The following is a 13,413-nucleotide window of genomic DNA, read 5'->3' as shown; positions in this document are numbered from 1 at the left end:
AACTTGGGGAAAAGTAACTATAAAATCTAACACTGGGCCAGGTGTGGTATCACACACTTGTAATCCCAGCATTTGGGAGGCGGAGACTGAAGGATCACAGTTCATGGACAGCCTCAGTTACTTAGTGAGGCCCTTCACAACTCAGTGAGACCCTGTTTCAAAAATAAAAAGACTAAAAAAGGCTGGGGGTGTAGCTTGGAGGTAGAATGTCCCTGGGTTCCATCCCCAGTACTGGGGGAGGGAAAATCTTAACGCTAGGTTTATTTAAAGTTCTCTAACATCTAAATTCAGGTGAAATGGAAACAGATGAACCAGATGATGAGTCCAGCCAGGATCAAGAACTTCCCTCAGAGAATGAAAACAGTCAATCAGAAGATTCTGTTGGAGGAGACAATGATTCTGAAAATGGATTATGTACTGAGGAAACTTGCAAAGGTCAACTGATGGGACACAAAAAACGATTGTTTACATTCCAGTTCAACAACTTAGGCAACACTGATATCAACTATATCAAAGATGATACAAGGCATATAAGATTTGATGATAGGCAGCTTAGGCTAGATGGTAAGTACTTGTGGAAAATAACTTGAACACTAAACCTCAACAGAGCATGTTATTTTTAATATGAAAAGTATGAAATTCAGCCTTGTCATGAAAAATGCCATTTATTTATGTAAAATTTTAAATGAAAGGCCTAACTATCCAAGTAGACTAAAAGACACCAGTGTTTATTAAAGTGAGGGGTTGAACTTCATACTTAAGCTTTCTTCTTTTTTTTTTTTAACTCAAATTTAGTGTCTTGAAAATAGCTGTTTGCGCCGGGCGAGGTGGCACACGCTTGTAATCCCCACGCTTGGGAGGCGGAGACAGGAGGATCACGCTGGTTCAAAGCCAGCCTCGCTGGCTTAAGAGACCCTGTTTCCAAATAAAAATATAAAATAGGTCTGGGAGTATAGCCCAGAGAAGGGTTTCCAGGAACCCCAGTGCCACCAAAAAAAGAAAAAAAAAAAAGAAAATAGCTGTTTGCCCTAATCACCTAGTGCAGGTCAAAAGATTGCTTCTCATTTTTTACATACATATTTTAAAATTAGTATCTCAATTTGAACACTAAGGCATATCAGATTTTAAAGAAATATGTTTTCCACCTTAGAAAGATCTTTTCTTGCTTTGGATTGGGATCCTGAATTGAAAAAAAGATATTTTGATGAAAATGCTGCTGAGGTGAGTTATCACTTACTACTTTTTTATCTTTATTGATTTACTTTATCTGATTATTAGAGTTAACCATGCTCTTTTGTTAATATTCCTTTGCTGCTCCTAAATATGTTTATTTCACCCTTAAAAAACATAGTCATGAACTTTTTTTAAGGTACAGAGTTGATTTTGAACATTCTTTCTGTTTTCATGTTTTGGTTATCCATCTAGGTTTATTTAGGAGTTGTTAAGTTTGAAATGAGTCTCAGTTGAAATAAGCTTTATGACTCTTAAAAAAGTTTAGGAGTTTTCATTATTATTCATAGTAAAATGGTATCACTAAAATGAGTTTTGTTTCATTTGTTCTCTTAACTCAAGAAATACTTCTCTTTAGGATTTTGAAAAGCATGAAAGTGTGGAATATAAACCTCCTAAAAAACCCTTTGTGAAATTAAAAGATTGCATTGAGCTTTTTACAACAAAAGAAAAGTTAGGTGCTGAAGATCCATGGTAAGAGACAATGTTAAATAATTGTTTCTAATAGTTTTCTTTAAGGAGTTATTCTGAGGTATGTGCTACATCAAATTAAAAGTGATAACTGAGCTGGGCATGGTGGCGCAACCTTGTAATCCCCTGTAATACCTGCGTTTGGGAGGCGGAGACAGGATCGCACAGGTTCAAAGCCAGCCTTGCTGGCTTAAGAGACCCTGTTTCCAGATAAAAATATAAAAATGGGCCTGGGAGTGTAGCCCGGAGGTAGAAGGGTTTCCAGGAACCCCAGTACCACCAAAAAAAAAGTGATTACTGAATTCTCTTTGATGTTTTAGATTATAAGCATTTCTTTAGGTAATAAATTATAGTCTATTTATAGTCTATTAAGAGGGATATAAATACCTTTAAAAGTATTATTACAGTGTTAAACTTTAATCTCATTACTGTATTTTTCCTAGGAGCCATTTTACTATTAATAATTACTTTTTCCCAAGAATTTTTAAACCATACTACCACTTTGAGAGAAGCTTTTTAGGAAAAATTATAGTGGTACATTTTGTGGTGATTCCATTAAACCTCAGAAGTTTTAAGATTTTCTAATACTTGTCTCTTGGCACACATGTGTAATACATCAAATTTTTAACATCCTAAAATGTAAATAACCTAGCCCAGGTATTTTCTTAAAATGTTTATTTGCATATTAGTTTATAATAGTTAAACTTATTTGGAAAAAAGTAGTAAGAGAAGTTGCTTTTAGGCTGGCACATTCTAGGCATATAATAAATGCATGCTGAAAAAAAAGGTAGGATTCTACAAGCACTTTTTGTTTCATTTTATTGCTTTTATTAATGTTTATTAATGGTAATTGTTTGATTATACTTGTGTCAAAATTTATTTTTTGTGGGGTTTTTTTTTTGTTTTTTTTTTTTTTTTTAGGTATTGTCCAAATTGTAAAGAACATCAGCAAGCCACAAAAAAATTAGATTTATGGTCTCTCCCTCCAGTGCTGGTGGTACATCTCAAGCGATTTTCTTACAGTCGATACATGAGAGACAAGTTGGATACTTTAGTTGATTTTCCTATCAAGTAAGTTTAAGTTGATGTCATAAACATTGGACATTTTGACTTTATTCAAATTTATTTGATGCTTTTGTTATTATACCTTAGTAAACATCTGGTACCGTTGGATCCAATTTCAGTGTTTTGGAGGGGTTTTGATAGTTTTTTGTGTTTTTGCAGAAGTAGGGATTAAACCTGAGCTATATTCCCAGACCTTTTTATTTTTTATTTTGAGACATGGTCTTATTCAGTTAGCCATGCTGGCCTTGAACTAGCAGTCCTCCTGCTTCAGCCTCTTGAGTAGCTGAGATTACAGGTCAGCACTATAGCTGACCCCAATTTCAGTTTTAGTTTAGTTATTTTGTTGTTGTTGTTGTTGTTTAGTTTTGGTTTAGGTTTTTTAGTTTTGTTTTGTTTTTGATTTGGTACTGTTGATTGAACTCCAGGGCATTCTACCTCCAACCTATACCCTGAGTCCTTTCCATTTTTTATTTTGAAGCTGGGTCTTACAAAGTTGCTGAGGCTGGCCTCAAAACTGATCCTCCAGTCTCAGCCTCCCAAGTACTGGGATTAGGCATGTGTCACCACACAAGTCTAAAGTAATTTGAAAGTAGAATAATAGAATTGCTTAGAAGGGTGAAATAAATCATCCCTATTTTCATTATCCTTCAGCTTTTTATTGCATGGTATGACATTTATAAAAAGGTGTAATAAAGTTTGGAAATGGCATTTTTGTAGATCTTTGTAGTCTCTCTCTCTTTTTTTTTTTTTTTTTTTTTTTGCCTTTTTCTAAACACAGTTGAAAATTCAGAAGACCAAAAATGGAATATTGTATTCTCACTTAGTCATTCAATAGGAAGAACTTCATCATCCAATATTTTGCAAATAAAACTTGGCATTATCCCATTTTGCAAAAAAAAGACCATGTGACAGTATTCTTTAATATTTTATGATGTTTATGCACCAAAATTTACTTGAAACAATTTGTAAGTAGACAAATGCTTAAGGCATGTGCGTATACAGAGGGGATTAAAAGGATATAGATGATGTAAAATATTTGGTCAGATCGTCATTCCAGTTATCAAGTCAGGAGGAAAAAGTCTTTCTTTTTAAAACAAAATTGTAAGCTATTAAAATTTTCAAGAATAAAGCATTTGACAACATAAGTGCAAGAAAAGTAGATCTTTAGAAATATGTTTAAAATTTAGAATGATAATTGTGTTTAAAATTTTGAATCATTATTGCTGTGTAATGGTGCAAGTATAAGGAACAACAACCAGAAATAATAAGCTATTCAGAAAAGGGTCATATTCCAGTTTAATCCACAATAGATAATGAATAGTCACTTGCATTCATAAGATGCTGCCCATTTCTGGTACATAGATTATCAAAACCTGGAAAATATGGAATAAAAATTGTAGTTTAATAAATTTAAATTTTTAAAACTTAGTAAATTTTACCCTAAAAGAGTTTTTTTTAACTATTATTTTGTCCATGTATAAGTCATTCTTAAAATTTAACTTAAGATGGATCTATTGGTAAATGATAATGATTTTTTTCTGGTATATCTTGAAAGTTCAGGATGAAAATGTTAATCTGAATAACAATATTAAATAGTGCATTTTAAAATTCTCAACTCCAAGCAATTTTTTGCCCCAAATATTCACATCTCAGTGGTATATGTATGATTTGTTTTACAAGAGTTATCTGGTTCTTGATCATTTCTTTAGTGACATAGATAGCCAATACTGGAAGAAGGTAATAGAATTAGTCACAATTTAAACAAGAATTTATCACACTTAGGGACAACAAAACTAACTTTCTTTTTGTTTTTAAACAGTGACTTGGATATGTCAGAATTCCTAATTAATCCTAATGCAGGTCCTTGCCGCTATAATTTGATTGCTGTTTCCAACCACTATGGAGGGATGGGAGGAGGCCACTGTAAGTTGACGGTTTACTTTTAACCTAAACTATGATATTTGAATAACTCTTAACTCTTTTGCCCCAGATATTATAAACTTCTTAAAGGTAAAATACCAGCTGTGTCTTGCTTGTGGTGATTGTTCTGTATTGATTAATGAACCAATCAAGCTTTTGTACCTTTTTATATATTTTTGAACATATATATATATATATATATCAAATGTAGAGTAATTAATTATATTCCTTAGTTGAAAGCAGAGGAAGAAGCATTTTTGGCCTGTTTGGTGTGCCCCTCAATCTCCATTCTTCCCTGTCACTTTCTAACATGTTTAGTGCATGCACTCTTATAAACCAGGCATATTTGTTCATAATTCATACTGTGCTATAGATCTAATAAGTCATACCTTTTTCTTTTGATAATTTGTTACTTTTTGTATATTTAGTCCTTTAACTTTCTACCATCATAAGACTGGTCCATGTTATAGTTTATAGTATACTACAGAGTTTCTTTGAGCTATGGGATGGCCACAGCCAGGTTTAAAGGAGTATTTAAGTAAGGCCATATTGCTCTCCAGGATGATTGTAACAATCACTCCTCTGTAACTCTTTGTAACATTCATTCTCTTCCACTTGATAATTTTTTTTGATTGAATCATCTTTGCATTCATGGAACATACCCTAATTCTCTTTGTAGTTTTTGATACACAGCTGGATTTTATTATTTATTATAATTGTTATAATTCCATTCATAAGTGAAATGGTCTTGTAATTTTTTATATTGTTATTTCACTTTGGAAATAAGATTATAGCCATAAAACAAGCTGTACTTACTGTTTTCTGAAATAACTAGGACAATATAGAAATTAACTATTCATGAAAGTCTATAAAATCCACTTGTCAAACCATCTGGCTTTACAACCATAAATTTTTGTGTTTTTCAGTTTTCTTATTCCTTTTGTGTATATACTGACATTGTGTATTTCTCTGAAAGTGTCCATTTCACTAGGTTTTCCATTTGAGAGTAGTTGTTTTATAATATTCTTTTGTGTGTGTGTGGTCCTGGGAATGGAACCTAGGGTGGCCATTCTACCTCCACACTACACCCCCAGCCCTATTTGTTATTCTTTATTTTGAAACAGGGTCTCACTAAGTTGCAGAGGGCCTCACTATAAGTAGGTGAGGCTGGCTTAGAACCTGTGATCCACCTTTCTCAGCCTTCCAAGTACTGGGATTATAAGCATGCACCATCATGCCCGGCTCTTTTTTATTATTTTCTCTTTTTTACTAAGTACAGCTTTAACTCTGTCTCATAAATTTTGGAATGTTGCATTTTCATTATCTTTGACTTCTGTTTATTTTTTAATATTTTTATGATTTACTAGTTATCCCAAGGTTATTTAATCACATGCTTAATTTCCAAATACATGGAAATACATGGGGTTTTTTTTCATTGTTGTTTGTAGTACTGGGGATTTGACTCAGGCATCCTGCCTCAGTGCTACATCTCCAGCCTTATTGTTTGTTTGTTTATTGGTGGTACTGGGGTTCCTTGAAACCCTTCTACCTACGGGCTACACTCCCAGACCTATTTTTATATTTTTATTTGGAAACAGGGTCTCTTTAAGCCAGTGCGGTTGGCTTTGAACCTGCGCGATCCTCCTATCTCCACCTCCCAAGCACAGAGATTACAAGCATGCGCCACCACGCCCGGCCCCTATTTTTTTTATCGTAAAACAGGGTCTTGCTAAGTTGCCAAGGGCCACCAGAAAGATTGCTGAGGCTGGCCTTTAACCTACATTTCTACTGTCTCAACCTCCTCTGTGCTGTACAGAAATGTGCCAGCACAAATACCTTTTTGTGTGGGTACGTGTATGTGTGGCACCCAGAATTGAACCAGAGACATTGTACCTCCAAGCTATTCCCTCAGCCCTATTTTATTTTTTATTTTAAAACACGGTATCACTAGATTAATGCAAATTTCCCTACTTGCTGAGACTTTCCTCAAACCTGTAATCCTCCTGTCTCAGCCTCCCAAGTACTGGAATTATAGGCGAGTACCACCATGCCCAGCTCACTTTTTTTTAACATTCATTTGATGCTTAATTTGTTACATAAAAGTTGGACATGGAATTTTCATATGCTTAAAAAACTTATTCTGCATTCAGAAATAGAGTTCTATATAATTCTAAATAGTTTATCAGTCATAATGAAATTATTTTTTATGTCTGATTATTTTCTGTCTCTTGTGAGAGGAATTTATCAGGGCTCCTATTACAGTGTTGATTTTTCTGTTTCTTCCAACAATTTTATTGTTGCTTTGCAGTATTAGTTATATTTATGCTAATGTATCTGTTGTACTTTCTACTGGGATCAGATTTTTTTTTTTTTTTTTGGTGGTGGTATTAGGAATTGAAACCAGGGGTATTCTACCTCTGAGCTACACCTCCAGCCTTTTTTTTTTTTTTTTTTTTCTTTGAAACAGGGTCCCACTTTAATGGCTGAAAGTCCCACTGAGTTGCTGAGACTGATCTCAAGTCTCTTATCTTCCTTTCTCAGCCTCGAATTATAGGCATGCTGCTATGCCTGGCTTGTTCATGTCAGTCTTTTACCTATCTCTAAATGGTATTGTTTGCTTTTATTGTTACGATTTTTAGGATTTCTAGCTGGAATATTAATATACCTTCAGATATAGCATTTGGAAATATTTTATCCAATTCTATTAGTAACTTTTAACTCTGTTTACATTGTCTTTGGATATACAATATTTTCTTTTATTTTTTAGGGAGTTTGTATATCCTTCTGTTGCCTGTGCCATTGAAATCATATCCAAGAAATCACTGCCAATTTCAATGTTGTGAGGTTTTATGACCCAGATTTTCTCCTAAAAGTTTATAGTCTTAAGATTTATATTTAGGTCTTTTATCTAGTTTGAGTTAATACTTGTATGTGGGATTAGGTAAGGGTCCAATTTTATTCTTTTCCATGTAATTATTATTTTTCAACAATATTTAGTTAAAAGATTATTATTTCCACCACCAAATCTTCGTGGAAACCTTGTCAAAAATAACTTGACAATATAGGGAAGAAGTTAGCTCTAGGCTTGTATTTAACTCCAATGGTCTATATATCTGCCTTTAGAACAGTACTACACTGTTTCAATTATTGTAGCTTTATATGGTTTGAAATCAGAAAATATACATCTTCTAGCTTTGTTTTTGCTTCGAGATTGTTTTGGGTATCTAGAGTCCATATTCCATACCAGGATAGATTTTTTTCTGAAAAATAAATATATGATAGTTTCACCTAAAAAAAAGAAAAAAATATTCTCTGGTAAGAAAGAAAGCAAAAAGAAATATTGAAATGTTATCTTTAAGTCATCAAAAGCTTGGTATCAGACAAATGAAACTGTTATGTGAGATTATCATTTTTAATTTAGGATAAATTGCTATAATACTAGATGTCAACCACTAAGCCAAGCATGGGAGGGAGGGATGGGGAGAGAATGGGGTGGGGATCGGGTGGGGGCTGACTGGGCGATGTGTGCATGTATGTCTACAAAAGTTTGTATCCCACTATGATGTATGAATACAGTGCACCAATAAAATAAAATTAAAAAAAAAAGAATTTAAGCCATCATGTGGATGATTATAGAGTTTTGAGGATTCCTAACCTATGTTCCCAAAGTGAGTGATCCTTTTCCCAAGGAAGAGGATGTAAATGAAATATAGATACACAAAATATACAAAAAAGAATGCAATGTAGTCACTGCATTTTTTTGTTTGCTTAAAAAAGGTAGATTTCCAAGGGGTTATTGAGTGATTTTTTTTTTTTTAAAGGGGACAGTAAAACAATTAAGTTTGGGAATCTTTACAGAAGATCATTTTAGTCACAAAAGTCATATTTTTTTTTACTAGATACTGCTTTCGCAAAAAATAAAGATGATGGGAAATGGTACTATTTTGATGACAGTAGTGTCTCCACAGCATCTGAAGACCAGATAGTGGTAAGTATATGATATAGTTCCTGAAAATATTGGCAGCAACTGTTATATGAGTATAAATTTATAAAAGGGAGGGGATGGAGATGTAGCTCAGTAATTGAATATATGCTCAGCATACGTGAAGTGCTGGGTTCAATCCCCAGTACAAAAAAAAAGCAAATTAATAAAATGTGCCGTGGAATACTATGTTCCATATTCTGTCAGTTCTAGTAGCTAGGAGACAGTTGCTCTGATTTAAAGATATATAAAATTGTCCCCTAAATTTGTTTTCAAATTTATTTACTTATAGAAGCATAAATTGTGAAAGTATTTCTGATAGTTTTAATATGAATGGAGTATCTAATAAAAATTAATTTTTCTCTATAAAATAGGTTTGGCTCTTACCTCTATAGACACTGACTCTTTACAGTCAGAACGTTGTAACAGAGGAATCCTTTAAAGGCCTTACCATATATATGATCTTTAAAGTCTTATGACAGTTATGCATTTGTACTCAAAATGATATAATTAGCTAAAAATATAGTTTTTTAAGAAGATTAACTCTTTTGTATACTTGTTTGTTAAGTTTTGACTGGTAGAAAAATGAGGAAGTTACATATGTTTACACTGGCATTTGTTTATCATCCATATTTGTTGTAAGCCGGGCGTGGTGGCGCACGCTTGTAATCCCAGCATTTGGGAGGCTGAGACCTGGAGGATCGTGGTTCACAGACAGCCTCAGCTACTTAGTGAGGCCCTCTGCAACTCAGTGAGACCTGGTTTCAAAATAAAGAATAAAAAATAGGGCAGGGGGTGTAGCTCGGAGGTCAAATGCCCCTGGGTTCCATCCCCAGACCCGCAAAAAAGAAAAGAAAAAAAAATATTTGTTGTGCTTCATATCAGAACAGATTTTGTTGTGTTTCATATCAGAACAGATTTTTATTTTCAGATATTGATAATGGATGACTATAGTGTGTTCTAAGAAGGGTAAAAATTGCTTATTAATAAGGGCCCATTACAGAAATTTTTCAGCACTGTAAATTTTACCTTTTGTATACCATACTACAGAGAGTGAGAAGTAGAGTATTTGCTCATATGATATTTCCTGTTCAGAAGGCTTTCTATGGATGTGAGAAACTGACTTTTCCACTCTGTTTCCCACATTAAATTATAGTCTTTGAGGGCAGAAACTAGGTTTTCAGTTTATAATGCCTTAAAGTCCTCAGCTTAGAAAAACAAATTAATAAATTTCTGAGCCCCATTATTGACATAGCCTTATTCTCATTATATGGATAGTGCTAAAATATATTCTTTCATTATGGATAGTTCTAAAGTAATTTTGAATTATTTCTCTACTTTTCTTTCTTTTCCCTATGTATGTGTGTAGTTGTCACATATCACTTAATGACTGGGATACATTCTGAGAAATGGGTCATTAGGTAATTTGTTGTGAAAACACCATAGAAAAGTTCTTACACAAATTTAGATAACATAGCTTACATACAGGCTATATTATAAACCTATGGGATAACCATTGTATGTGCTCTCCATCATTGACTAAAATGCCATCATGTGGCACATTCCCTAAGTTAACACAATTTATAATTACATTCATTCCTTTTGTCTCTCACTTTTTTAATACTTATTTTAATTCACAATATATATGTTTATTTAGCACTGCACTACTTATTGGTTCCATACTCTCACTTTTACTTCTGTTCTCCTCTACTCTCCTAGCTCAAACATCCTAAAATTGCCCACATCCTCTTTCAAAAGTCTTCTTAACAGTAGTGCCCTAATCCTACCTTCAAATAATTGATCTTGTCTATATACAAGATATGAATTGTTGCCATGCAATTACAATGATGCTTCTTCACTTAGTCAACCAGTATTCGAGTACCTTGAATATGGGGGAAGGGATATTGTAGGTCTCCCATTCTAAACAGCAGTGTCTGCTGGGTGTGGTGGCACACACCTGTAATCCCAACTATTTGGAAGGCTGAGACAGCAGGATTGCAAGTCCAGCCTCTGCAGTTCAGCAAGAACTTGTCTTAAAATAATAATTTAAAAAATGGTTGCAGATGTAGCTCAGTAGTAAAGCACCCCTGAGTTTAATCATCAGTACTGGGAATCAGAGAGACAGCAGTTTGTGATTTGATGAGATGTCAGAGCTAAAGAAGAGTTCCATCCCCAGCACTGCAAAAAAAAAGTGAGAAAGAAATACTTATAATATGATAAGTACCATTAAATATATTACTATGGCCACAGAGAAGAGGGGTTACTATGTCAATTCAGATTTGGCAAGTTCGTCAATGCAGTGAAGTCCTTATAGTGAAAATGCTGCTTGACCTGAGACTTAGAGTATAAGTAAAAGTAAGTTAAACGAAAGAAGTAAAAATATTCAAATCAAAGAGAACAGTACCTACAGAAGCAAAGAAGATGATAGAGCATAACATTTTAAGGGAAACTCTTGTGAGGATTTAGGGAAGGAATTAGACTGGAGATAAGTTTAAAACTCAGATAAATTGAGCTCCTAATTGTTTACATCTTTCCTTGAAGACTAAGAAACCATGAGAAGATTGTTAAGCAATAAAATAACATTACTAAATTTATATCTTAATGTCTGAGAATGCTAAGGAAGATTAATTGGAAGGCACTGAGTAAAGAAACAGAAAGGCCAAGCAGGAGACTCTACAGTAATTTAAGTAATTAGTGGTTGGTGGTAGCAGCATAGAAAGGGGAGAATGAGAAGTAGTTACTAGATAGGATTAATAAAATGACATGAATACAGAGGTGTGGATAGGGAGAGGTTGAAGAGGGTTCTTAATCTAACATTGACCAGGATTGAGAATATAGCAAGGTAATTTGTTGTTTAAGTTTGCAGTCCCTGTATGATAGCTATGTTATAGAAATTCCCATTAGATAGTTTTACTAAGACTAGATTCAAGGGTGATAACCTTACCATAGCAGTTGAAGGCATAGGTTCAAAGGATACAAACTGAGAAAGGCAGGTGGAGTGAAAGAACAACACATATTTTTAAAGGCCAGAATTTAGTAAGGCCACAGGAGAGTCTGACCTGAAGAGAGAGATCTAATGGGAAATGGTGTCATAGAAACCAAAAATTGTTTGATGGAAGAAAGATAAGTTAAATGCTACATAGAAATTGACCAAATGAACTTTAAAAAGTGCCATTTAAATATTATTAGGAAGTTATTGACCCAGTGAATGCCATTTCATTAGAATGATTTGAGCAAGTTATATAACATTAAATTGAGTGTGCATCCAAGGGATGGCTATAGACTTCTCTGTCAGCCTGCTGTGAGGAAGAGGTTATGGCAGCTAGAAGGGGCAGTAGAATAGTGGAGGACCTATGAAGGGAAAAGACTTAGGTATTTTTTAATACCAGAAAGAAAAAGTCTTGCAGATAAGAACATGTTAAAGATATACAATGATGGGTTGTAGATGTACCTCAGTGGTAGAGTATCTGCCTCGCATGCATTGAGGCCAAGTTCAGACCCCAGCACCACATATTCACAAATAAACAATGATGATTGTTAGAAAAGTATTCTTAACATAGTACGAAAAAAAACTCTAGAGCAAACATGGAATGAAACGACTAATATTAGGTAGAAAGAAACCTTTGCCTTTGAAACAGAAGGAAAGCCAGGCGTGGTGGCGCACACTTGTAATCCCCGCACTTGGGAGGCTGAGACAGGAGGATCGCACAGGTTCGAATCCAGCCTCAGCTACTTAGTGAGGCAGGCTCTCAGCAACTTAGTGAGACCCTGTTTCCAAATAAAATATAAAATAGGTCTGGGAGTATAGCCTGGTGGTAGAAAGCCTCTGGGTTCCATCCCCAGTACCAAAAAAAAAAAAAAAAAAGAAAGAAAGAAAGAAAGAAACAGAAGGAAGATAGGCAAAGGATTCTCTTTCACATTACAGTAACTAAGTTAATGTGTGGTATATTTGCATGAGAATTAAAATTTTAATTCTGGAAACATTCTTCCTTTATATATAAATCACCTTATGTTTAATCAATTTTGGTAACTTTCATTCGACTATTTTTGTTTTTTGTATTTAATTAATGCCTTGTCAACAAAATTGGTTATTAACTAAAAATATGCGCTATTTGGTGTGACCTTTGAGAATTCTGATCATTTTAACATTTTGTTTGTTTTGACAGTCCAAAGCAGCATATGTACTCTTCTACCAGAGACAAGACACTTTCAGTGGAACTGGCTTTTTTCCTCTTGACAGAGAAACTAAAGGTGCTTCAGCTGCCACAGGCATCCCATTAGAAAGTGATGAAGATAGCAATGATAATGACAATGATATAGAAAATGAAAACTGTATGCACACTAATTAATGAAAGTCCTAGAAGCCATAAAAGAGAAATTTTCCTGCTGGTGGTACCTATGAAAATGAAGTTATCCACCACATTAAAACAAAAGTCTGAGATGGGGAGTTTCAGATAACCGAATGTAAATCCTTTATCAGATTTTAACTTGTGAAGTACTTGAAGTGAAACACAATGAAAACTTTAACAAAAATTGTCTCTTAATACATTTACAGTCTTGTATTTACAAGCTAAACATATATAGGAAATCACAAATAAATCCCTTTTAAGTTTGCTGCTGTTTTGATGAATTACGTTTTCTTTAATTTTTTGGATGTGAGTTGATGACAAATGTTAACTTTGTGGATGTTGGTCATTTACTTCGATCTAATAATACTGCAAGAAAACTGTGGCTGAACTTAGTTC

At 34.0% G+C, this 13,413-nt stretch overlaps 1 protein-coding gene across 3 annotated transcripts in view; it reads left to right on the top strand.

Moving 5' to 3' along the window:
• Positions 1-13,017, top strand: part of USP15 (ubiquitin specific peptidase 15) — a gene marked incomplete at both ends in the record, with an annotated part of 119,886 nt that extends 106,869 nt beyond the window's left edge. For all 3 annotated transcript variants that reach the window (XM_080705530.1, XM_080705529.1, XM_080705528.1), the window contains 7 exons: positions 292-564; positions 1,151-1,221; positions 1,589-1,704; positions 2,623-2,772; positions 4,586-4,689; positions 8,586-8,674; positions 12,835-13,017. In XM_080705530.1, coding sequence (XP_080561656.1) covers positions 292-564; positions 1,151-1,221; positions 1,589-1,704; positions 2,623-2,772; positions 4,586-4,689; positions 8,586-8,674; positions 12,835-13,017 — 986 coding nt within the window. The remainder of the gene's footprint in view (positions 1-291; positions 565-1,150; positions 1,222-1,588; positions 1,705-2,622; positions 2,773-4,585; positions 4,690-8,585; positions 8,675-12,834) is intronic.
• Between the last annotated feature and the right edge of the window lie 396 nt (positions 13,018-13,413).

The sequence above is a fragment of the Muscardinus avellanarius genome, assembly GCF_963383645.1.
Source record: "Muscardinus avellanarius genome assembly, chromosome: 11".
NCBI classification, from domain to species: Eukaryota; Metazoa; Chordata; class Mammalia; order Rodentia; family Gliridae; genus Muscardinus; species Muscardinus avellanarius.
This window is presented reverse-complemented; position numbering and strand designations above follow the sequence as displayed.